Consider the following 25,617-nt stretch of genomic DNA (forward strand, 5'->3'; position numbering starts at 1 on the left):
TGAGCAGCAACTGTGAGAAAGGAATGAGAAAAATGTGAAATTAAACAGTCCTGCAGACATCCAGGTCAGAGGAAAAGGAGGGGCAGGAGGTGCTCCAGGTGCCAGAGCAGACATTTCCCTGCAGCCTCCCTGCAGCTGTGCCCCTGCAGCCCATGGAGGTCCATAGGGGAGCAGAGATCCACCTGCAGACTGTGGGGGACCCCACATGGGAGCAGGTGGATGTGCCCTGGGGGCAGCTGCAGGTCATGGAGAGCTGATGCTGGAGCAGGCTCCTGGCAGGAATGATAGTCTGTGGAGTGGAGCTCATGCAGACACAGGCTTTCTGCAGGACCTGAGACTCTGAGGAGGAAGCAGCAGCAGAGATAAAGTGTTATGGACTGACTGAAACCACTGCTGCCCATTCCCTGCACCACTTGGGGAAAGTAGGTGACCAGCTGGGAATGAAGGAGTGAGGTTGAGCCTAGGAAGAAGGGCAGGATCAAGAAGGTGTGTTTAGTTTTGTCTTTTCTTCTCACTATCCTACTCTATTTTTAATTGGCAATAAATTAATTTCCCTAAGTCAAACCTGTTTTGCTCATGACAGTAATTGGTGAATATCCTCACTGTCTTTATCTCAACCCATGAGTTGTTTCGCCTTATTCTTTCCCCTTGTGCTTTTGAGGATGGGGAGCAGGAGTGCAGCTTGGTGGACCTCTGACAGCCACCCAAGGTCCTCCTTTAGACCTTACACAAGATACCCAGAGAAAAATAAGAAACCAAAACAAATACACTTGAATTTATAGTAGTTCAGGGGGAAAAATCTACGTGATTCTGTAAAGCGAAAAAGAAAACCACTGTATTACTGAAAATGTAGAAATTATTCTAGGTTTTAAATAGATCGATAGGTGCAAAGACCTTCCCATCATTCAAACACACTTAAAAGATCAGCTTTGATCATGGTGTTCAAACACAAGTAATGCAAAAATCAAATGTGAATATGAAAAAATTGGTTCAGAATTCAATGATTTGTAGTGACATACTATCTCAAATGCATCATTAAGGCCTATAATGATCTGGGAGCTACTCACTTCTTCCAGGATATTTTTGTGAATAAAGCCATCCCAACCAATATCACAGAAAATACTATAGTTAGAGGGAAAGCAACTGCAGGGCTTCTCTGGAAACCAAGCATGAGATCAAGGGGCACTCCTAAGCTCAAATACAGACTGGCATTCCTACTGCTTTCACTGGTTGTGAGTAAAATACAGCAATCCAGACGGTGCAACTAATTAAGGATTTAGAACAAGCACCTGATTGAGCCCTACTAGACCATGCTGTGCACGTAAATGGTCTATCTAAACATGCAAGTAGGCTATCAGTAGGGAAACTATATGTTACTCTCACTGATCAATTTGGTTGACTTAGCTTATGTTCTGGGACTTTAAAAGTTTGTACAGTTAACAAGAGTTAAGGATTGTATGGTACTTTTTAGATTTGTAAATAACAGGACTGACACCCTGTAGAAGATCTGAGGACCATACTCCTATAGATGACATAGCCCAGGCAATGACACAGGGGCAGTCTGAGAATTCAGAAAGGTGAAAAGGAAATGAAATATTTTCCCAGGTAGGAAACACCATGCTGCAGCGTGGCCCTGGACTGAGAACACTGCTACTCTGGAGATCATTGCTGGCGACCCCCAAGCTAGTCTTTGTTCTAAAGGTAACCACAGAATTGTTTACAGCTGATGGGTCTTAACTGAGGCTAAATGGAAGAGGCAATGAAAATCTTCAGTCTACTGAAGTAAGTGAAATAGTGAAGCACCAAAGTGGTAACAGGTAAGAACTAAGTGAAACTGAGCTTTTTGCAGAGGGTATTTGTGGTAGCAGTGTGTCCTCATGGATGGGCAGTGAGACTGTGCTTTGTTGGTCTACAAGAAGACGCAGAACTTCCCCTGGAGAAGGCACCTGGATTTCTATGTGACAGAAACACAGCTTGTGGATTACATCAGAGTCAACAGAATGAATACCTTCACCAACCTTGACCACAGCATTGGTATGAGCTATGAAATGGCTTTTACAGTGGTAATAGTGTTTGGCACTCCTGTTCAACTCTGCAAATCTCTGAACCTGAGTGAGACTGAGAATTTTCAGAAAGAAAGACAGCACAAGAATTCTTAACAGTATTTAGAGATTTATTCAGATAAGGCAAAATGGGGGAACAAGGTTGACCAGAGACTGATGACACACTATCAGGGACCAAGAGATTCTCAAAAGTTTACCAAGACATTTGCTAACAGGGATAAGCTGCAGGAATGACTGATGCTTTCATGTGTTCCCTTTAAAGAGGAATTTAAGGGCTTGAAAACTGGAGTGGAAGTCCTAAATAAAAAATTCAGCCAATCAACAAACTTGGCTAAAACCAGGCATTTACAATTAAATTGTCTCCAGTGTCCTTGAAGGAAGCCACTGGATATGCAAAAAACCACTATTTCTCAAGAAAAATTCCCTGGGAACTATTTAATCTTGAGATCTGATCAACAGTTGCCAATTTGAATAAGTGGCTCGGGGGTGCTGCACAAATCACTCATGAGAAAGAGACAAAAGTCATCTTGGAGAGCAAATGTTCTTCAAATGCTGGTGAAGGTGGCATGAGCTGGTCAGGCCAGCCAGGACCAGAAGGAATGTGAGTAGGAGATCTCAGTGCAGCTGTTCAGTTCAGAGGAGAGCTGCACCGATTCAGCTCAGCTCGCTCTTTCAGAGCACTGCATTTTACTGGCAGGTCCCCACCAGCCCATCAGGTTTGATGAGCACACTGGAAATCAATTTCTGCCTCAAGAAATAGAGGAAGTGACTAGAGGATGCCAAAATGCTACTTCTGTTTTTAAACAAGGAGGAACTGTTTGAAAATCCAGAAATTGAAGGTAGTTTGTTTGAAAGTGTAATGGAGTTATCTTGTTGCAAGAAAAAAACCAAAAGACTTGCAGTAAGGTGAAAAGCAGACTTTAGAAAAGTCAGTTAACATAAAGGTAATGTATTTTGAGCAGGTAATCTCAAGAATGAAGGCTGCTGAGAATAACTGGAAGCAAATGTATTAAAAGAGAAGCAAATTTTCTCTACAGGAAGAAAAGATAGGAGGTATAGTAAGAAAAATATTTATCAATTAGATTATTCCTGCCAGAAATTAATGCCTTTAAGTAAGCAGTTGTGTACACCAACCTGACTAGGATTAAAAAAAAAAAGAGAATAGTCATTGTATACAGTCAGTGATACAAGTCTATTGAGCATCAAACTAGGGACAGAAATCTCTGAACCAGGGTTGATTTCATATGAGCACTAATTCAGGTCAAGGAAAGTCATAAACAGCTGGAGAAGGCTACACATAGTGCCCATGTTCCAGGATAAATCTTCTCAATCTGCTCATTGTTGCAACTGCCTGAAGGGTCAGCTGGAGAAACTGTAAACTGCACAACATCATACTCATATCTATCTATCTATCTATCTATCTATCTATCTATCTATCTATCTATCTATCTATCTCCATCCTGAGGAGCAGAGCTGGGAGGGAGTGCATCTGGTTATAATGATAGCCTAAGGTTTGGAAAAAAACCTCAGCACTGTGATCCTCCATACTCACTTTATTTTACAGACATGATTTAAACCAATGTGATTATAACTTCAAAGACCTCAGTTGAAGGGGCAGGAGTTCAGACTGGTTTATCTGTGGCCTTCATTTAGAAAGTGAATTTGAATCAATTGTCTGCAAATTCTCAAACTCATTAATAAACAGAACAATTTTTTTGTATGGTACTCTTTCTGGTATTAAATTAAAATCCTGTTAGACGTCAAGTACTTTCACTGTTCACTTCTAATCACAGGTCTGCTCAGTTACGCTGTCTTTTTGAAGATCTACTCTGTGTCAATAGTTTCTTTGTAATTGTCTTGCTTTTTCTTCTCTTTTGCCAGTCCTAAAACTGAAAAGTCTGAGGCAGATGATAGCAATATTATTATATAATACTAATTATGTTAATAGAATAGGAATACTACCTACATTACTGTTATTCTGAGCATCTGAATTTTTAGTGTGTGGATTCTCACAAAATATTATTCAGGCGCTGCTGCCTCTAACAAGAAAATTTACCTGAGAACCGTCCAAGAAAAAAATTGTCCTGCCCTATTTAGAGGTGTGTCTTAATTGCTGGCACCAAAAGCAAACAGATAGTACCAGCCAACGACTTGTACCATCTGGTTTACGTCGCAATGGGCAAGGTAAACCACGTTTTTTATTAATGTCTTTTCATAGCTTATTTATAAACCATTGTGGGGTGTGACAGAAAAGGGCTCTTAAGAAACCCAATAACTGGCGTTAAAAGAATTGAGGGATGAGGTCAGATTTGCAGGCTGGGACTCTTCCTGGACTGAATCCTGTCTGTGGTATGAGCAGGGAGGCCTTATCATAGATTCTGGAGGTCATGTGAGCTGCTCCTTACTGCAGGGAACTCAGTGTTGGCACTGTGGGGCATGTCCACAGGCTGAGGCTTCGTGTCTCTACAGGTACACATAAGTGGGATCCTGAACATGCCAGCGATACTGAAGGAGGAGGACTGGGTCTGTAGTTCTCTAGGGACTTACTCAAACATAGCAGAGCACTGAGTTTCTTTCTGCTGCTGTTGGTCCCCTTTCAGCTGTCACCACTGCTCCAAGGTTATTAGTGGGCATGCAGGAAACACCCTTGAAAAATGAATGGCACAAGGGATCAGGACCTCACTTTTTTGTTTTCTTTTTATACATAAAATTATTCACTAAAATGTTTCATAGTGTTAAAAGTAGAGAGCCCTTCCCACATCAGCAATTCCCCAAGAGTAAGAAAATGCTTGACACTGATTTCGACACAGGCAAAATTTTATCCTAAGATCAGGAGGGGCACCTGCTGCTGTTTTTCTTGAAGCAGCGCCCTTGGTGACACTCTCCACCTGCTCGGGACGCCGGGCAGGGGGTACACACAGGATGGGATGCTGCTGGCACTCAGGGCTGCTAGCTCTCAGTCCTTGCTGTGCACACCGGGGCACACTCAGCTGGGATAGCCCAGGGCCACGGCTCAACGCAATGATCTCCCTCACTCAGTCCATTCCATTCCACACTGGAACGGGCTGCCCAGGGAGTTGGTGGAGTCACCGTCCCTGGAGGTGTTTATAGAAAATCTGGATATGGCACTCCGTGCCATAATCTATTTGACATCGTGGCGTTCTGTCACAGGTTGGACTCGATGATCGTGGAGGTCTTTTCCAACCTAATTGATCCTGTGATTCCCTGCCGTGGAATACTCGTTTGTGCCCCTGCAGCCCTTGCTCTGAGCAGTCACTCGCGCCTGTCCGGGGGTAACCTGATCTGCACTAGGAGGACACTGCTGTCAAACCGAACCAAGCAGGCAACAGAGGCATTTCAGGCTTGGCTCCGTTCCCGGTCAGTGTCAGCCGGCAGTCGGGGGCCGCAGCCAAGGCGAGCGACCGCCTTGCCGAGGCACCAGCGCCAAAGCCCCGTGGCCGCCGCGCCGAGCGCCCGCCCCGCCTGCGGAACTGCGTGCGCGGCGCTTCCGGGGCGGGCCGGGGCAGCGGCGCCGGCGGGAGGCGGCGGGCGGAGGGCAGGGCAGGGCAGGGCGGCCCCGGGCCGCAGCGGCTCCTTCGCGGGCCGGAGCGCCTCCCGGCGGCGGGGCCCGCGGCTCGGCCTGCTCGCCATGAACATCGACGTGGAGTTCCACATCCGCCACAACTACCCCTGGGCCCGGCTGCCCGCCAGCGTCAGGCAGGTGCGGGCTGCCGGGCTCCCGGCCCGGGGAAGCGGCGGGGGAATACGGGGCACTCGGCCCTGCCTGCCCCGGCGCAAGGCGGGGGGGCCCTCGGGGGCCGTGGGGTGCCGGCGAGGGGGCGTGGGGTTCTCTGTGGGGACAGGGGGATATGGGGTGTGCCCGGCCCCTCTGTGGGGAAAGGGCGACTCTGTGTGCGTGGTGTCTCTGGGGAGAAGGGGATAGGAAAGCGATCTGTGTTCTGTGTGAGAAGCGGGCAGTGTGGGTGTGTGTGGCGTCAGTGAGGAGAGGGGTGAATCGGGGTGCCTTGGGGTCCCAATGGCCGGAGGAGGATGTGGGGTCCTTGCTCAGCTTGTGCAGGTGTAAAACTGCTGAGTCGGGTGTCCCTTATGCCACCCGTGAGTGATGGGAGCCGGACCAGGGCAGGTGCCCTCGGAGGCTTGTGCAGCCGCGTGTTTCGGTAGCCAGAGAATTGCGTGCTGCAAGTGGCTCATGGAAAAGAAAACCTCATGAAATTTTGATTGCCTGGATTTAATGGGCCTGTGATAGCAGAGGGGAGGTATTGTGTCGAGTTGAGAGGAGGTTCTTTTTCCAAAGTCTTACACTGCTTTAAAGCAGATGCTGTTAAACAATTCCTGCTCTTGCACAGAGGAAGGGTGGAGAGGATGAGTAGTGGCTGCAGGCCACGAGTAATGTAGTTTCTTGAGTTTGAAATTCCAGGAGCAGTAAGGGGAGAAGGAAGGATGATTTCTCTTTACCTATCCAGCTGAGTGCCATATTGTTGTCTTTGTGATTCAGGATAGAAAATATACCAGTATTTATTGCATTATTTACTTTAGTGTAACTTCTGGAATACTGTTTTGTCTACTTTAGTGTTAGTATAGTCCTTAATATTTTTGTCCTTTGAGCAAATACTTGGCTCTCTCTTTGGGTATTTAATCAATTCCAGACCCTGTCTGTGATACCAGGTGTTGCTTTTCTAACACCTGATTCTGCAGTTTGTGTGCAACTTTCTTGTTTTTCGCATATATGAAGGAAAGTACCTTTTTTTTAAAGGGATCTCTTAATACAAGCATCAGTGAGGGAACCAAGAGAGGGAAGAAAAAAACCAAACAACCCAGATCACTTGTTGCAGATGTAGAAGAGTAATATGGGGAATATTGAGGGGACAGTTTTTGAAATAAGGCATCTGAAGCATGAACCAAAGTTCTCTTTTTATCATCTTTCACAATAGTCAAGTAATGTGCTGTGCTTGTTCCTTAATCTTGTGATCTAGGATCACTTGATAGTTTTACTTCCGCAAAACTGCAACTTGAGCTGTTCCACTTTTTTTTTTCTTCTTTGTGTGTGTTAAAAGTTTCTTAGGTACAGCAACTAAAGCTTCACCTAATTCACCATGCTTGGTTTGTGCTACACTAATTCTGAGTAATTTCTCAAGGCTGAAAGACACTGAATGCTTGGTAAATGTTTGATTAATCATGTCTTTGATTTGAAAATCAGATGCTCCCTTTTTATCAGAGTGGTATTAGGAAAAAAAAAATCTAAAAATGATTGCTTAAATATGCATCCCACATAGAGACTTATTTAAAGGTATTTTTGAACTCAGAGAGAGACTAAAGATACTGTCACTGTTCAGCTGGGGGACTCCCTGAGCAATGACAACTGCCTGCACATGTTTCCTCATAAGACACTTTGCAGTGGTTTAACTAAAAGGTGGGGGGTTGTGCAAGTCAGTTAAAAGGCCTTTATGTTTTCAAGGGTCTTGGAAACTCGCAGAGGGAATATGAAAGGCAAGTTGTACTCTACAGCATCCGCAATCAGTTGCGATACCGGAATAACTTAGGTGAGTAAAAAAGAAAAGTAACTTCTGATTGCTGCCCCAGTCTTCTGTGTGGAAGCTTGTCTTTACTGTAAAACTGCAAGAAAAAGTCCAGTTCAAAGGTCCTTCCTTCCTTCCTTGAAAACAAATGCTTTTAAATAATAAAAGATCTCGAAAAATCTTCACTTTTTGAGTCCATTTGGCAACTTTTCTAGCAAAGCACTCTTGAAGGTTACTGCATTGGCAGGTGGAACTGAATTCCTACTGTAGTTCTGCTACCATTTTCCAAGTAATTAAGAGATGTTAAGAGAGGATTTGACTAGTGAAGCCTGTCACTAGATGAGATGCAGACAGTTACCCTGACTCACAGGAGCTTTTGGCTATGACTTGTTTGCAGACTTTCAATTTAGTTTACATTGACTGAATCTGTCTTCCCAAAGCAGAAAATACTTTCACTAACTGAAAGGTAACTTTCTACAGCGGGCACGAGTTCTGTCTCAATGGGCCACTTCCTGGCAACCTTTTAGATAAATCTGCTCCTTAAAGTCTCTGAGCCGACTTGTATCATATATAGAAATTCTTGGATGCTGAATTCCTTGCACCACTACTTTATTTTGCTTGTAGTTTTCTGCAATTGCCATTCTGTTATTTTTAATCCTTTGTTGTAACACTTTTTAAAAAAGTTGAACGTCATAGAACATTGTAACTTTTTCTCCCCTTGTAGTTAAGCATGTCAAGAAAGATGAACGTAAATATTATGAAGATCTGTTAAAATACAGTCGAGATCATCTCATGCTGTACCCTTATCATTTGTCTGACATCATGGTAAAAGGTCTGAGGGTAACACCATTTTCCTATTACACAGGCATAATGGAGGTGAGTGCAGAACTGTGGTGGGAGGGTGTCATTCTCTGTCTGGAGATGTTGGTAATGGCCCAGTAATGTGTATGAGGCAGTGTCAGGTAGTTTGTTTGGTTTTGTGTAGGCCTGCTAAGAAGTTAAGAAACAGTAAGGAAAGTTTGTGGAGAAGTGCTTTTACTTGCAGTGTTTTCTCTTCTGCCTCATTAACCTTTCAAGAGCTGGACTTTTGTCATGTGTTTCTGGGATGGGACTCGCTCTGAGACCAGACTCTCTCTTTTGATGTTTGGCAGTTGTGTCTTCACTTCAAACTGTAAAAGAAATACCTCATTTTAACCATACTGGAAGCTTTTTGAGAAGCCTGAAGCAGATCTGTTTTTATGAGAACAAAGATGGTTCTGTTTTCTGTCAGCACTCTGGCAACCTTCTTTTATTTTTGTTGGATATTTGAAGTGCTTTTATTTTATTTTGTATACAGTGATTGCAGACATAATGGATTAGTTGTTTGTTTATTCTGTTATTACTGTTGATGATTCTGTGTGCTGGTTTGTTTTTGGGAAGAGACATACAGGATTTTGTTTATTAGTCTTTCAGCCAACATTTTTCTTTACAAAACTTATATTAAACAGAAGTCTCACCTTTTATGTATTTAACTTACTGTGTAATGATTAGTCAATAATTATCAAGTTTGATAAGGGAACTGGCTTTTATAGATCTGTTTAAAATTCATTTCATTCTTAAAGTAAAAAGGACAGGCAGAATTTTGGACCTGCTTCTCTGAAACGATGACTTTCTTCTTGCAACTTAAAAGTTTTATTTTCTTTTTAAGGATATAATGAACAGTGAAAAGAGCTATGATTCTTTACCCAACTTCACTGCTGCTGACTGTAAGTATTACCTAGATGAATTACTGCTTTCAGTGAGTTAGAAATAAGGAGCTTCTGAAAAAGGGTTTGGGGGCATCTGTTTGCTTGAATATGAGCATGTGAATGAAGGTGTAAAAGCATTTAAATAGTGATTTTTTAACTTTATAAATAGTGATTTTTTTTTAACTCTTAAGGAGTGTGTGCTCTTCATACAGAGATCTGTGATCTGTCTGTACAGGCAGGACTGGAATTGGGCTGGTTTGAGCACAGCTAGGCATGGTGCAAAACCTTGCCTCTGTCCTTGCTTGTTGTGCATTCCTGTTTGCCTGCACTTCCAGCTCATGTACATCAGCAAACTGAGCTAGTGTGCTTTTTGGGGCATGTGTTGGGCAGAAGACTTTAGCAGGACACTGAGAGGCTGCTGACACTCCTGTGAATTGGCATCAGTGTGGATTGAGGGATGATGTACCAGAGAAGAGAGGGAAAAGGCTCTAGTATTTTGTGACATTTCAGATGTGCCAGATGTTTTACCTATTACACCACTCTTGGTATGGGATGGGGAGATTAGGAAAGTGACAGCCTTGAACCTGGTATAGGAGAACTGAGTAAGATCAATAATGAGAAGTCTTACAGAGCAAACTGTAAACTGATGGCACCAGGAGGGTATTAATCAAACCAGCCACTGAACAGTTACCTATAGTTAACACTTAATTTCTTGCCTGTGGTATACATTCATGCAGTTCTTTTTAAGGATAGTGTGTAGAGAGGTGAGGAGTAACCTGCAGCTTTTGAAAACAGTTGGTTTTGGTTTTAGAAGGATATTGTCAGTTAACTACTAGTTAGCCTCTGTGTAATGTTCACAGCAGGGAAACAGATCAGGAAGAACTTTCCTCAGCACCATTTTGCTTGTTGGAAATCTAGTATTAGTCAGGAGTATGAAGAAGGGAAAGGCTTTACTGTTTTTGTTTGATTTCTGCTCCCCCCAACAATTCTGTTATCTTACCACAGCTGCAGGTTAGTAACTGCAGTATAATTGACTTAAACTTCCTTAATTACATTTTTTCATAAATCTAGTGTTGAACTAGAAAGCTGGAGTTAAAGCTGAGACAGACTATGGCTTAAAACTAATGAATAGTTTTCTACTATCTCTTCAGGGTTCTTTAATGGTTGAAGGCTAGAGATTATAGAATTAAATTTTGATTCAGTTTAATTCAAGTAAATCTTGATCATCTTTCTTAGGAGATTAAGTGGCCCTTTGTGTCTAATTCTTAGATTTCTAATCCAGTGCATGGCATGGGCTTTGTTAGAGGAAAGAAAAACTATCACTATTAATCTGAAGTTGTTGATGTGAGTGTAGGAGAAAAGGGGTTGGATTATTCCCTGCTACCTTGTGACTGGAGTGATAGGGGATTTCTTTTTTGTTGTTTTTTTATGTAACCTGTACCCAGTGAATGAATGGGGATATGGAATGAATTTAGCTCCTCTAACTGTCCTTTAATTTTGGGTAAGAGTAACTAAAAAGGTTATTATAGAAGTAGATCTGATTTTTTGAAGAATGTTTAATATATCTTCAGCTTAAACCTGTCTTAAGAGAAATAAAACCTTACTTATTTTTCAGGTCTAAGACTTCTTGGCATAGGAAGAAACCAGTATATTGATCTAATGAATGAATGTAGGTCTTCAAAAGTAAGTTTGTCTTTAATTTTCTCGCTCTTTCTCTTACCCTTCCCTCCCTCTCTCCCATATTATTTCATAGGAAATGCAGAATGGAATAATTTCCTGGCCCTGGTCAGTTTAATAGTGTGGCTAATTGAGTATGATGTAGTGTATTGTTAATTATATTACATTTCCTCATGTTAGTAAAGATCTTTTTGGTTTAAAATCAAAGTATAGCAAAGGCATATATATTAATTACTACTTTTTAATTTTTGTAAATCTTATATTTTTGGAGCTGTACTTTGGGATACCAGATAAATAATGTCTCCTGGCCACTATAAGCAGGGAATAATGATACTGGTTCTGAAAGAATTTTCCATGTTCCTATGTGTGCAGTTGAGATCACAGTTTATTGTGGAGCAGTCTTCTATCTAGGTGTAAATCCTTGCAGTGTGTAAGTTTGTCTCTAAGACAGTGCTAATGAGTGCACAGACATCCTTGGATATGAACAGCACACGTGGCAAATGTTGTGATGGCTGTTGATAGAAGCAGGGCCTTTAGTTTGCAACAGTTCCTTCCTTTCTTCAGGGAACTCAGAAGTGCTCTTGCAGTAGCTTCACAGTCCTTTAACTGAAAGTGAGCTTACCAAAATATACACCTGATAGTGAACCAAAAAGTAATGGTTGTGCAATGAAAGAGAAACTATTTAGGTCTATAAATAAACAATATCTTCCAGTTTTTCTTTCTTGGACTGACATTCACTGTATATTTTAGCACTGTGCTTATCGAGAAAGTTTTACTTTGTCCCTTTAAGTAAATAAAATATGTTCCTAAAATGTGTTTTTTGAAATCACTGAACTTCTTTAGAATACCCTATTTCTATACTTGTGCTCTCTTACCTGTTCAAATTAGAAAATGTCACAAATTGTTTAAATTTGGACTTGATCCTAATATAATGGAATAGTGTGGATTTTAATTAGCAACACTTAAAATATGGATGAGCTTTTGGGAAGGTTTAACAATATCAGATAGAAATTTTGTTTTTCCTTTCTATTTCCATGTGATCTGAGAGAGGAAACTTCTGCTAAATGACAACACTAACAGTATAGTATGTGTGTCTCCAGTCTGTGAATATAATGTACTTAAAAATGGATGTTTATACAGATGAGTTTTCATAAAGGTAAATGAATATCTATGTATGTGAAATGCTCTTTATTACTATCTCAAATGGACTGTACCACTGCAGAAATTTTTCAGAAGGAAAACTGCCCATGATCTGTTACCCGTGAAGCCTGTAGAGATCTCTATAGAAGCGTGGTGGGTCGTGCAGGCTGGTTACATCACTGAGGATGACATCAAGGTAGAGTAGTATGGATTGCATCTCTAAATCTGGGTGAATACTGATAGTCCATGAAAGCAGAGGCTTTCTTTTGTGTGAAATAGACAAAGATTATGTTAAAGACTTGCAGCAACTCTCTTATGGAAATACAGATTGGAACTAAAGGAAATTGTGATGTTTTCTTTGTCATGTTCTGCCCTCTCTCCCCTTTGTACTTTCTGCACTATGTACAGTGTAGAGGTGGTTTTGCATTAATCAGTCTGTGGTAACTTATATGCACAATCATATGTTTTGTAGGGAACAAGGAACAAAATAAGTTTTCTCAAATTTCATATTTAAGCCCTGACAGGTCAGTTTTGACTGAATCTTCAACTTCACTGTAGTTAGTATCAGAATTGGCACTGTTGGGGCTGCCCGAGGCAGCACAGCGTCCAGCTGCAGATGTCCTTGGCTTCTGCTGCTGCAGGCAGGGGTCGGCTGCAGCAAGCAGGGAAAGCTGTCAGCTGCAACAGGCAGGGGCTGGCTGCAGCAAGGAGGGAAAGCTGTCAGCTGCAGCAAGGAGCAAGCCCCAAAAAAGGTGATGTAAAAGCATTGTCAGAGGCAAAGGATCAGAGAGGGTCTCTGTGTAGGTTCCAGCTGGTTTATTGCCGGTGGAAAATCCAGGGACAAAGACCAGGAAAAAGGGGAAAGCACAGCATTTTATACGGGGGTGGAACAAAGGGAAGAGCACATTTTTAAAATTATTTTTATTATTTTTATTTTATTAGTTTATACAGATCAGTTTTTGTAAAGTTAAATGAATATCTGTGCATGTGAAATGCTCTTTGTTACTATCTCAAATGAACTATACCACTGCAGAAATTTTTCAGAAGGAAAACTGGTTGCAATGGGGATCGACTGAGGAGGAGGAGATAACAGGGGAATAACCAAGGGGGATAATTTAGGGGAGGGAATTATATGAGTAGACCAATGGGGCATCGAAGAAGGGAGAACTTTCCAGAACTAATACATAAGCAACTCTTGGAAATACATAAACATAAACTTATACATAAAACTGGGTGGAGAACTCCTGAACCAATAAACTTAAAACATGTAAACTTAAGAACCACTAGGAACATGGGAACTCACTAACCACAGGGTGAGAATCAGACCTCTGTATTCTGGAGGCCTGTCCAGCAGTCCTCTGAATGGTCTGCTGCAGTGGCCACTGCCACTTGCACTGCAGCACAGAAGGGCAGTGGATTTGTTGCGTATTTTCATTGTTTCTGTTCTTTTTGTCTGCTTAGTTTTTCATTGTTTGCACATAAAAAGCTTGTGAGATGACTTAATGTTTCATCCTCATTCAGCTTTCATTTCTCACAGGTGGTTTTTTTACAGTAATTTGATCTGGATTTATTTTCTTCTCTAGAAGTTTTTGTTTAGATTAGAACATATTTAAAGCAGTGATGGATTTTCGTTTTTGAAATATCTTAGGCTACTCATATTCTGACATCCCACCAACCCAGGGTAGTTAACTTGAAGCCAACTACTTTGATATTGTAATGGGCCTCTTTCTAGGATGATTCCAGTTGTGTGGCTGAATACTCAGTGTGGAAGTTTTAAAGAGCAAATCTGTTATACTGTGGACTTCACTTGCCAAATTCTTGTGCAATTAATTTCCTTTCCTAGAGCATGCATAATTTCATGTGGGGACAAGCTAAAAAATTTGGAGACTTTTAACTGGAACTGCATTAAATTCTTCAGTGCGAATATTTTGGTTAGGAATGTGGGTTACTCCCTATACTCTTATATTACTTGTGACTGATTTGAGGCTTAAGTGTTTGGGAGTTTTTTGAGTGATACTAAGTTGCATAGACTCATTTCTACAAGAAACTAATGTGATTTCTTTTTTTCTTTTAACCTAGATTTGTACCACATCAGAGAAGTCTGCTATTGATAAGATAATTGATTCAGGTCCTCAACTTGCTGGTTCATTAGACTTCAATGTAGTTCACAGTAAGTTTTTAATGAACATTTCTGATTTTAGATTTTGCTTAGGAAATTCTGAGAGGAGTGTCTGGAAACTAGGAATAAAGGTGATGTAAACAGCTGAGGCATAAAGGAGAATTGGAGGAAAATATTCAAAAGCTTGTACAGACTGCAGTCTAGATCTTGTAAATTGTTTAATGGTGAACAATTAGCAGCTCTCTTATTATTCTGTAACTGTTTGAGTCAACAAATTCTTTTGTTGAAACCTTCAGTAAAGATTGTGGGGGAAGAGAATGTAGATGAGAACAAGAGAAACTAAAATTAAAAATGTTAGAGTTGGTAATCCTGAGTAATTAAAGTGCACTTCTTGCTTTTCAAAGGAGAGTTTTTTAGCTTTTTCTACTATTTTAATACAATAAAATGGGGTTGTCTTGTTTCACAGAAATCTGCAGCTGTTACTGGCTTCCCATTTTAGCGTAACAAGTAGTAGGTATAGACAAATCAGGGAATGAAAATTCACTGACAAAATCGTCCTTGAAAAGTCTTGTCTGTAAGGGTTTGGCTTACTACAAGCACTCAAACCTGCCACTGTAGTTTTTTAATAAGAAATTGAGGCAGAATTTCATTGCCTGTTACTGAGAAGAACAAAACAATTCAAAAAGTGAAGTAGATGAAATTCATGCTCTTGAGGAGATCTGAAACAGTATAGGGCTTAATAAAATTTGAATTCCAAAACCACTTCACAATCCTTCTCTATAAATGGCCTGCTGTTGTTTGTGGAGAGTGTTACAGCTCAGGTTTAGTAGGTTTAGAAGGATCTAATGTGTGGAAAAACAATGTACAGACAATTAAAGTAGTGAGACTGTGAGAAGGATCATATTTTCTGGGCAAAGAGGACTGCTGAGTCCAAACTATGCTGCAACCAGTACATTTCAGGTGTGTAGGTAAGGTTGTATCAATTGTAAGAGCTGAATCTGAAGGAGAGACGGTGTAAAGCACACTTAGCATGTTGATGATCTGTAATGTCATCCTGACCCATTAAAGCTGTTTTGTTCATACACATCATTTTGCAAAGCTGAGTGTGTTACTGCCGGTGCTGAGCAGTGAATCAGCGTGAATCCAAGTGAGTTGATGGGTCAATGCAGACATTTTATTTAAGATCTGATTGAGGGTGGTAATTTAACTAAATACACTATAGATGTATAGGTTGAGGTGTAGGTGAGCCTACTGTAGGTGAGCTCTATGTGTTTATGAAACATCCTGACAGTTCCACTTCAGGTTTTCAGTAGCACTTCACCTGAGGGCTGTTGGTAACTTCACTGCCACCGTCATGAATGTGGTGTAGATGGACTGATCTTGGGTAACACCAAAGGAACCACAGACAGTAAATTTGGTTTATTTATGCTGTGCAGTTCAGCTTTATGCCTTGCCATTAAAGTATTAATTTTCAAGAAACATTTAAACAATGCTTTCAGGCACATGGTGTGATTCTTGGGGTGTGCTGTGCAGAGCCAGGAGTTGGACTCCATGGTCGTGATGAGTCCCTTCTAGCTCAGAACATTGTATGATCCCTGTTACAAACCTCAGACTCTAAAAATAACCATACTGTAATTATTTTTCCATTTCTTAAAATCTTCTTACTGGTTTATCTTCTCTGTCTGCAGTTGAGTTTAGCTGGTTAGTGCTCAAATCAGTTTCAAGCCGGGAAAGTGCAATTTAAATGTTTACCATATTGTTGTCCTTGTTGTATGCAGTGTCTGTCTGTATCTGCTGCAGCTTTGCTAATGCATTGTGCTGAAATGTACCAGAATTTACTTTTGCAGTTGTGTAAATACTTTCTGTGAAGATGTGTGGCAAGGATGTGTGAGACCACCAGAACTGTGTTTTAGTTTGTATCCTTGCTACCAAGTGTGTGAGTTCTGGCCTGAGTAGCCAAAGGTAGCCAGCATCCTCAGCTGACAAAGCCAATTCAGGATAAAAACCACACTTCTTGACAGTACAGTGATGATGGTGAAAACTGAGTTAACATTTAGGAAAATATGTGCTCATTTTTTTTAAATGGAGTTGCTTTAATTTGTGGTCATTTTGCTGTGCTGTCCTGGAAGTACTTGTAGAGTTCCAAGCGTGCTGCATCAGGCTATGAGTGAGGAACTCTGGTTTAGGGTAACACCTGGTTGGTATTAGGTGTGGTTTATTGACCTGTGCATTGCAAAGAAATATCCTACTGGGGAGGCTATTAGGAAAAATTACTTTAAAATCTGAATTGGCTGGTGGGGAAGTCTGCTCTCTATCTATCTTCAGTACTTTGGAAAATGTTTTTTTTTTCTTTTTTTTCTAAAATGGTGTCCTTTTATTTATAAAGGTTTGTATAACAAAGGATTTATTTACCTTGATGTACCAATATCTGATGACAGCTGTATAGCAGGTGAGTAAATATTTAATGTTATTATACCTGTGTTTACTCAGTTTCCTTTCAGTTGTCCTTTCAATTGTTTCATGTAGTTCTCTGTCTTGGAAGCTGCTTGTCTGTGTCCATGTGCTGTGAAACTTTTTCCTGACTAAATGTTTTCAACCCTATTAAAACATTGTTTTTATTGTGTGTAGAATTTATTTCAACTTGAATTCTCAGGTTATATTGAACATATATTTAGGTAAGATGAGATTCTTTTATGAGAGTCATGGCATGAATTAATAAGTACCCTCCTATAAGTTTGTAATGAAAAGGAAGAATAGCATGGAGAATTGTAGTTAACTTACCAAACATATATGGGTTTTTGACTTCTTTCCAGACAGATGTAAGGTTTTAATAGATACCAGTTCTATTCTTCATGGGTATTGTCATCTCAATTAGTCACGGATTGTGTCTGGGGACTGTGTAGGAGCTTAAACTAGCACAGCATGTGGGCTGCCCTTTGAACAGCTTGTTATGCCGTGATGGCTCTCAGGGGTTTCTGAATTCACTATAATCTGCAAAGGCATAAATTGTTTGGAACATGGTCATGCAAAAGTACCTGGCATTGCTGTATAGAGATCATTTAAGTGAAAGTCTTCTAAATACAAGAGACTTACTGCTTAGATAATTGCTTTGGAAGTCTCAGTTCTGGAGTATGTTGGTGGTGTGGGGTTTTTTGTGTCCTACTCCAATCACAGTAGTGATTTAGTCTCCATCCACATTACAAAATCATTTTATTGGCTGGACACTGGAAATTATCTGTAGTTGATGAGCTGGAGAGTGCAAGGCTTTGATGCCAGGTAGAGTGGCTTTAGTGTCTATAAGAAAACATATTGACAGGCATTACTTTCTTAAGGCATGGAGGAATTTTAAATACCTCATATACTGTCTTCAGGTTTTTATTCTTTGTGCCTGGGAAATCCTCAAAATTGCAGGTACCATGAAAACTGAAGTGTAAACTCATTTTTCTGTTTTAGTACAGTTTCAGTTCAATAAAATAAGTTACCTAATTGTAATTTTGAAAGTGATTCTTTTTTCAGTGCCACCACTGGAAGGTTTTGTGATGAACAGAGTGCAAGGTGATTACTTTGAAACACTCCTGTACAAGATATTTGTTTCAATAGATGAACATACTAATGTGGCAGAGGTAAGTAAAACTTACCCTGTGTCAGGGTGATAGAAATACTTGAAAATGGCCCAAAGCACACTGCTAAAAATACTTAAGGATACTGATTGATATACAGTGATTTTGTTTAGACATATTGCCAGGCTTAAGATCCAACCTGTAGCTTTTATAAGCCTGAAGTAATACCTTCAGTTCAGTGAAACAATTCCATTAGCTGGAATGAATTTACACAGAGGTGGCTAAAGTAGGCTTTTATATGAGTTAGAACTGGAACAAAGTCTGTTTTGCTAATGTGAAATAAAAAATTTCAAGTAGTTTTTTTCTTTGGCAGTGAAAGCACACAGGGTGTTGGCTTAAAGTAGGAACGTAGCTTCTGCGTAAGCATAGTTTGAGTATGAGAAATATGTTTTCATAAGGTCTTCTCAAAACTTGGTGAATAAATATCTGAAAAATACCCATTAAATGTATCCAGGATTTGTTTTTCTCTTCGCATGTCTTGTGACATACGTGACTAACCTAAAATGATACATACATAGTTAGCCTAGAAATTACAAAGTTGAAGATAGCCTCATATTTCTTTTGCATGCTTTCAAGTGGGAAAATTATGAGGTTTTGTGCAGGCTAGGTTTAGATATAAGACCAACAAAAAGGTGCCAAAGCCCACCAAAAAGTGAATTACATGCCCTGTTAATACTGTATTGCTGACTCATCTCGTCTTTTTTTTTTTTTTATTAGCTGGCAAATGTGTTAGAGATTGACTTATCTTTAGTAAAGGTATGTGTATGCTATGCATTTGTTTAACTGGATACAGAAGGTTCACTGTCTTGCAACCTTGGTTTCATACAGCAATTCCTTACTCTGTATGTATGTTCCTGCAGAATGCTGTGTCCATGTATTGTCGGTTAGGCTTTGCTCATAAGAAGGGCCAAGTAATAAACCTGGATAATCTTCATCCATCATGGAAGAATGTTCCTTCAGTAAACAGACTGAAGTAAGTGTCTTTACTCTTTCTTAGGCTTATTTTTCTCATTGAAGGGAAAACTTAGAACCAGCATCTGATTTTAAAGCTATTGGTTGCTTTTTTTGACTTCTGCAATAACAAATCTCATTTGGCTTTCTAATGTGTATAATGATAAGAATGCTTGATCCTCATGTTAATCTGAGGATGAGGAATGGTAATTCAGACTGTAAATTCAGAGTACTCCATTTGGTGCTGTTACTTAGTGCTAGCTTTTTCACCTTTGGGTACCTAGTTGCTCACTTTTCCAGTAGATGAATGTGCATTTGTTTTACACTCCTGGGGCTAGAAGTAACAGCTGTCAGTGTGCTATTAGGGAGGCTGTGGCTCTTGGCACTGCTGGCAGTGAATATGTGCGTAAAGATCACTTGTTTGGTGTAAGGAACCATGGCAATTCTGTCAGTGACATTCTCACATACCTGTGCATCGATATCACTCCCAGGAAAGGGCAGATAATACCAGTCAACAAAGAGTTCTCCAAGCTGAAATGCCAACTTGGATTAGTTAAGAATTGTCAGGTGCTTTTAGTTCAATATCTGCTAAGCCATTTAAAATTTACTGCTATGCCTGTTTTCTTTAATGCTTTTTCAGACTGTGAAAACAAAGTGGATTAGATTTTTTCCATTGGATTCTTCAATTATGGTGGTTTGATTTTTTGGGTCTTTTTACAATCTGGTATTTTCAACCCCCCAATAAGCCTTTCTGCTGAAGCTAAAGCAGGACCCTGAGGGTTATTAAGCTTGGCTGATTTAGGGCTTAGACATACTGAAAGGCATGTGTTGGGTATGCCTGTGCATGGACTACTAGCACTGGAAGGCAGAGATACTTCTCTGGTGCTGCAGTGACTAATAGATGTGGATTTTAATTCACATTAATAGGAGTACTCTGGATCCTCAGAAGATGCTGCTTTCATGGGACAGTGGGGAAAACAGAAGTCCTATACAGGAAGCTGGGTCATCAGCCACAGATACAGATACCAACAGTCAAGATGATCCAGGTTAGCACTAATAGTAAATTTCAATACATTAGGATCAATTATTTTTATGTTTATAGAGTAGCATAGGCTGTAAAGAGGTCTAGAAATAAGTTAAACACAGACTATATAGATCCTTTTGTCATGTGGACTATTCAGTGGGGGAGGTGGTATCTACTCCTTGGTTTAAGAGTCTTTAGCTAAATAGCTTTTTTCTGAAGATGACACTGATCTGTATTGTGGATATAAATTGATGCAAAGGTACCAACTTCTGAATTAAGTTAATCAGTAGTTTAATAGTAAGGAGGGAATTTTGTTTTACTTGGTATGGTGATAACTAACGTATTTTTTTCTTTGTTATTAGATTTAATTAAACTTGATGATACTGTTTTTAAATGAAACAGATGTGATCATCTACTTCCTTTTTGTTGTCCATTAGCTGAAACAGCCAGCGTGAGCAGCCTGAACCTGTCCAGTGGACACACGAAGCGCATTGCCTTCCTGTTTGATTCTACCCTTACAGCCTTTCTAATGATGGGAAATCTCTCACCAGTATGTCCAAATTGTTTGATGTATTATGCCAAGAATAAATATGTAGAGATTTAAATTACTCTGACATCAATATAATACAGCTTTATTTAAAAAATTAATATTAAAAAAATCTCTATTATTTTTAAGTAGTTTGCTTAATATAACTTTTACTTGCCCATTCTCTTCTCAAAGAAGACAGTTTTGTTCTGTTGTTCCAGAACTTGAAAAGTCATGCAGTCACAATGTTTGAAGTTGGGAAACTGTCAGATGAGAGTCTTGACAGCTTCTTGGTGGAGCTGGAAAAGGTAAGTTGTTAACATGTTGGGCAAAATGCTTTTTCAGCACTTGAAGTGTTAAAGGGTCCAACTCCACCTTCTAAAGATAAATCTAGAAGGACAACTGTAGAATTAGGTAGGAGCAGTGCTGTCAATTGCTCTGTCATTTCATACCAGTCAGGATGACTGGACACTTCAGGCCTTTTGCCTAAAGACTGAATCATGGTTCTGATATGTAGATATTGTCTTTGTGTACTTTTTGACTGTCCCACTAGCATGGCCAAGACCTGCTTTTCATTTAATAGTTGCTGTAGATCACCTTTGGATATAAGCTGCAGAGTTATTACTCAATAACAAAGCTTTAGAATTCTAATTTGTTCATCTTTCCTTTGGTGTAATTGATGCTTATGTAAACAACCTGCCACTTGTATGCATTTATTTTGTTTCTTGTTTAGGTTCAAAGCACAGGGGAAGGGGAAGCACAACGATACTTTGATCACGCCCTTACGCTAAGAAACACGATCCTGTTTCTGCGGCATAACAAAGACCTGGGGGCACAAGCTGTGCAGCCTGATCAGCCAAATAATGGTACTGTGAGCACTTTCAGAAATCCTTCTTAGTTGGTTTACTTATCTGCCATAGACTCAGCTTTCTGCCCTTGCTGCTTTTGTAGAAAGCAATCAGTATCCTACTTGCTTAAAAATATTTTGAAATATTTTTCATCATCCTTTGAGACTGTGTTACTGGGTTTGCTTGTTGAATGACGGATTTGGTTAACAAGGCTTGCACTTAAGATCCAGAGCAAGAGATTAAAGTGTAATAAAGGCAAGACAAGCTGGACTTGAGAAAGAGATTGTTTCAAATCACGTGCTTCTGGAAGCCATATAGAGGAGTAATTTTTTCAGAGGAGTAATTCACAGCTGTTCTGTCAAAGAAATATTTTTCAAGCCATGAAAATGAATGTATTCTTCTAATGGGGATAATTTTTTAGTGTTTTTTTTTTAAACTTAGGTCTAACTTCCTCGGTACCTCTGTGTTTATTTCCTGGGTTCAGTTAGTTGGTGAGGAACTAGTTCAGTCTCAGACAACCCTGTATGCCTAGAATTGCTAAAATTTTGTGCAGATTTATTAAAATTCACCCCAATTGTTTAAAACTTCATTGTGGAAAATACTGCACTCATGGCTTAGCAGAGAATAGAAAATCTAAAATCATGCTTTGTGTTTGTATGTTCCATTTTAAGTGATAATTTAAGAATCTTGCATTTTGAACATAGGGTTCCCCTTGGACTTGTTACGATGTGAGAGTTTGCTCGGTTTGGATCCAGCTACCTGCAGCAGAGTTCTCAACAAAAATTACACTCTGCTGGTTTCCATGGCACCGCTCACCAATGAAATTCGACCTATTAGCAGCTGTACACCCCAGGTGAAAAAATGCTGAGGGATTTGTCTCCCCCTCCCCCTTCCTATTAGCTTTTTTGGATACATTTGTTAGATGTCCCTTTTAAAGTGACAAAATTATTAGCGTGTAGAATATCACTGTAATTAATCTAATAAAAAATGTTAAGTTGGGGAAACGTGAATATTTAGTAAATTAAGTTTGTTTAACTTATTAACAGTTTTTCTGTTCAAATTAGTGTCAGTGACAGATATTTTAGTTCTTGAATTTGGATTAATAGAAAATACTATCACTTTTCTGTGAAGAGTCTTGTATCACTGGACTAAGTACCTAGAATATAGTCAGTAGAGAGTAATACATTTGTACTTCAGTACTGAAAAACTGGATTTCTATTTCTTTAAAACTGTTGCTTCTTAAATTAAATCTGTATGTATGATGGTTGCAATATGAAGTTATTTCTAATTTCTTGAATAATCTCTCTTCAGCATATTGGGCCTGCAATACCAGAAGTCAGTTCAGTTTGGTTCAAACTGTATATATACCATATAACTGGACAAGGACCACCCTCCCTGTTGCTCTCTAAAGGAACACGTCTTCGAAAACTTCCAGATGTTTTTCAGGTAGTCTGTGCATGGATTTATTCTCCCTTCCTTCTCCAAGTGTTTCAAAGATATGCTGTATGCTGTTTAGGGATAACAGTTGAAGCCAGAGGTACAATTCCTTGTAGATGATGTTCCTTTTCTAGAAGCTAGTTTTATGTAGCATCTTGGTTTGTTTTCTTTCAAGGTTGTGAAAAAGGAATGCTGTATATGTCTCTGTCAGAATGAGAGTCCAGTATATTTAATGCCACCCCTATCAAGTCTGGTGTAAAATGTGGTATGCAGTCTTAAGAATTGAGGTTTGTTAGCCCATCCACAGAGAGTGCTACAAAGATGCAGAAGAGAGTGTGAAAAGATGGAGACCTAGTATACTGTGCTTTTTTTTTTTAGTATTGTGCAAGAAACGTCACTTCTACACATAATTCTGCCTGTTTAGAAGATGGCTATCATGATCACTTCCAGTTGTCCAAATCTGTGCTGGAGACTTTGGAGTTATTGGCTGTAATTCTCCCTGCAATTTAAGTGACAGAATAATTTAATAGAAGTTGCATTAGGTTGGAAAAAAGGTCTTCCTGGCCCCGTAGGCTGGCTTGTAGCAGTGTCTGGAAGCAGAGAGTAGCAGCACATTAAGTAATACTTCCTTGTAAGACCTTTCCACTCTCCTGCATGTTCTGGTTTGGAACTCCCTGAGCTGCATGTGATTCTCTGTACACAGAGATTGTGACTCAAATTCTTGGCTCTGCACTGATGAGTTGATTTCCTCAATTCCTTCCAGCCTTGAATCCACCTAATTTTTTAGCATCCATACAGTGCTTTGGCAAGGAGTCCCAGAAAACAGCACAGGTGATCAACTTCTGCCTGAAAAATTTCAGATGCTGCCTTCTGCCATTCTGTCTCTGAGATGCTAATAAAGACAAAAGTACCAAAAAGGAGCACTGCTGGATATTCTGTATAGTAGACAAATGTAGGTGGAAGTGGCCATGACAACTTCTAAATTTGCCCAAACCAGAAAATCTTTGCATGTGTTGACTTTGATTTGAAATGCCATGGGCATTTAGCAGTGTTTGGGTTTTGCTCCTTACAGTGGAATTTACAAAATAGTATTGTTCAGGTTTATAATCGCAGAGAGGCCTCTACAGTTTTCATCTCATTTTTTTCATCTTGTAGATTCTTGAGGAGCTAAATATATTAGAAAGGTGTGGAGACATTCAGAGAGGGACTGCATTCTTTGGTGTACCTACATCAGCAGTCCTCTCTAGCACTAGGATTTGTAGATTCCATTCCTCAAACCTTTCATGTGTCCCTTCCCTTTATGATTTCAAAAATTTTGTACATACCTCTGTTTCTAAGATTTACTGTAAGATCACATAGGATTAAGTGAATCAAGTCTTCTAGACCAGAAGGCATTTTGTAAGGATATTGGTGATGACTTTGATTCAAACCCTAGTCTGTCATTAGTTTAAACCACCAGTACATGTATGGATTGTGCACTTTTATTAGTAAAAAAGCATTCAGTGTGGTAGCCTTGGAAAACTTCAATATTGCATGAATCTCAGTGTGCTGATAGGACAGATTTTCTTGAACTAAATGATCTCCCAGTCTGGACTTTTTTCCTCTGTGGGAATATGAGTGCTCTCTCCTGCTGCTGTTTTGTAATGTCATTTTCTTAGGGAACTGTCAAGAGGTTTCTAGAAATCTTATGGAGATGCAGTGGAATTGAATCTTGAAAACTGAGAAACTAGGAAATTAATTAGTGGTTTTGTCTTCCTGTTTCCCACCCTGCCCTTGATAAATGTTTTGGGGGTTGATTTATCTTTGTTCATTGCTGGGAGTGTTAGTTTATCCATCTTATATTTTCCTTGAAATTTATGTGGGATTATATTCATCTCCTGTTTGCTAGAAGGCTGCTGCAATGGCCATGTAGCTCTACAGGACTTGGTGGCAGATACTTCCTGTCCAGAATAGCATCTTAACTTTGAGGTTGGCAAACTTCTGTCTTTACCAGGAATACAAACATGACTGATCCTTGGTTCCGAGTACAACACTGTAGAGCTGTAGTTACCTATGGTAACTTCCTAGTTGTAACAATATACTAATGCTTAACTCTTGTATTTCACTTAATGTGCTTAGATAATTCATTACTACAATAAACACTTTTAATTTCTCTCTTCCAGGGTTATGATCGCTTACTAATAACGTCTTGGGGTCATGACCCAGGAGTAGTTCCTACTTCAAATGTGCTCACAATGTTGAATGATGCTTTAACACATTCTGCTGTTCTAATTCAGGTACAGAGTGCTCTGTATAAATGATGAAAACCTGCATAATTTTTTGAGTTAAGCTGTTACATGGTAGAGGCTATTAACAATGTAGAAGAGCTACACTTTTGCCAAGAGCTGAAAAATATGTTTAACTTCTGTGGGCAGTGCTGCTGTGATTCAGTGGCGGTTAAGACACGGGTTTTGGACTGAATTCACATTATGTATGTGTTACTGTTTTGTGGGCAAGCATAACAAGTTTTGGTAGCTAAAGTAGGGGAGATAGTAAACTGGAATGAAGGCAAGGGGCCCACAAGCTTTTTAGACAGCAGTGACACAAGGTAACCAACCGGTATTATGAACTGTTACTGAAGAAATGCACCTTTTCAGACTGCTTGGTATTTAACTCTTACAGTAAAGTATGAACAAAACATGCTGTTTAAACAGCAGAATAGGTTGAATTTTTCTATTTGGGAGAAGTAAAATGGCTTCCTCAACAATTTCTTTGGTTCAGCTGAAATAGTCTTTGAATTAATCATTTAAATAAACAGATGTTTTAATATTTTTACAAACATAAAATTGCACAATCTCAAAGGCCAACTTATAAGCAGCCTGTGACTGCTGAAAAATGTTCTGTATGCAGGGGTGGAAGCTCCCTTTTGCTCCAGAAGTGCTCAGCCTTTAGAAAATACTTTTGTAGCC

The 25,617-nt window shown here is 39.8% G+C and overlaps 1 protein-coding gene across 2 annotated transcripts in view; it reads left to right on the forward strand.

Annotated features, from left to right (window-relative positions):
- The first annotated feature begins 330 nt into the window (after window positions 1–330).
- FAM91A1 (family with sequence similarity 91 member A1) overlaps window positions 331–25,617 on the forward strand; it is a 33,039-nt gene continuing 7,752 nt past the window's right edge. The window contains exons 1-18 of one of the 2 annotated variants that reach the window (XM_069005441.1): window positions 331–486; window positions 7,540–7,624; window positions 8,325–8,476; window positions 9,288–9,345; window positions 10,943–11,010; window positions 12,227–12,340; window positions 14,224–14,314; window positions 16,650–16,712; window positions 17,780–17,886; window positions 18,601–18,639; window positions 18,744–18,856; window positions 19,762–19,880; window positions 20,296–20,408; window positions 20,606–20,692; window positions 21,118–21,250; window positions 21,937–22,085; window positions 22,544–22,678; window positions 24,832–24,945. In XM_069005441.1, coding sequence (XP_068861542.1) covers window positions 8,393–8,476; window positions 9,288–9,345; window positions 10,943–11,010; window positions 12,227–12,340; window positions 14,224–14,314; window positions 16,650–16,712; window positions 17,780–17,886; window positions 18,601–18,639; window positions 18,744–18,856; window positions 19,762–19,880; window positions 20,296–20,408; window positions 20,606–20,692; window positions 21,118–21,250; window positions 21,937–22,085; window positions 22,544–22,678; window positions 24,832–24,945 — 1,587 coding nt within the window. In that variant the 5' untranslated portion in view covers window positions 331–486; window positions 7,540–7,624; window positions 8,325–8,392. Of the gene's footprint in view, window positions 487–5,610; window positions 5,785–7,539; window positions 7,625–8,324; window positions 8,477–9,287; window positions 9,346–10,942; window positions 11,011–12,226; window positions 12,341–14,223; window positions 14,315–16,649; window positions 16,713–17,779; window positions 17,887–18,600; window positions 18,640–18,743; window positions 18,857–19,761; window positions 19,881–20,295; window positions 20,409–20,605; window positions 20,693–21,117; window positions 21,251–21,936; window positions 22,086–22,543; window positions 22,679–24,831; window positions 24,946–25,617 lie in introns of those variants that run through there. The other variant, XM_069005440.1, reaches the window with a different exon arrangement.

Source organism: Aphelocoma coerulescens, chromosome 2, assembly GCF_041296385.1.
Source record: "Aphelocoma coerulescens isolate FSJ_1873_10779 chromosome 2, UR_Acoe_1.0, whole genome shotgun sequence".
NCBI lineage: Eukaryota > Metazoa > Chordata > Aves > Passeriformes > Corvidae > Aphelocoma > Aphelocoma coerulescens.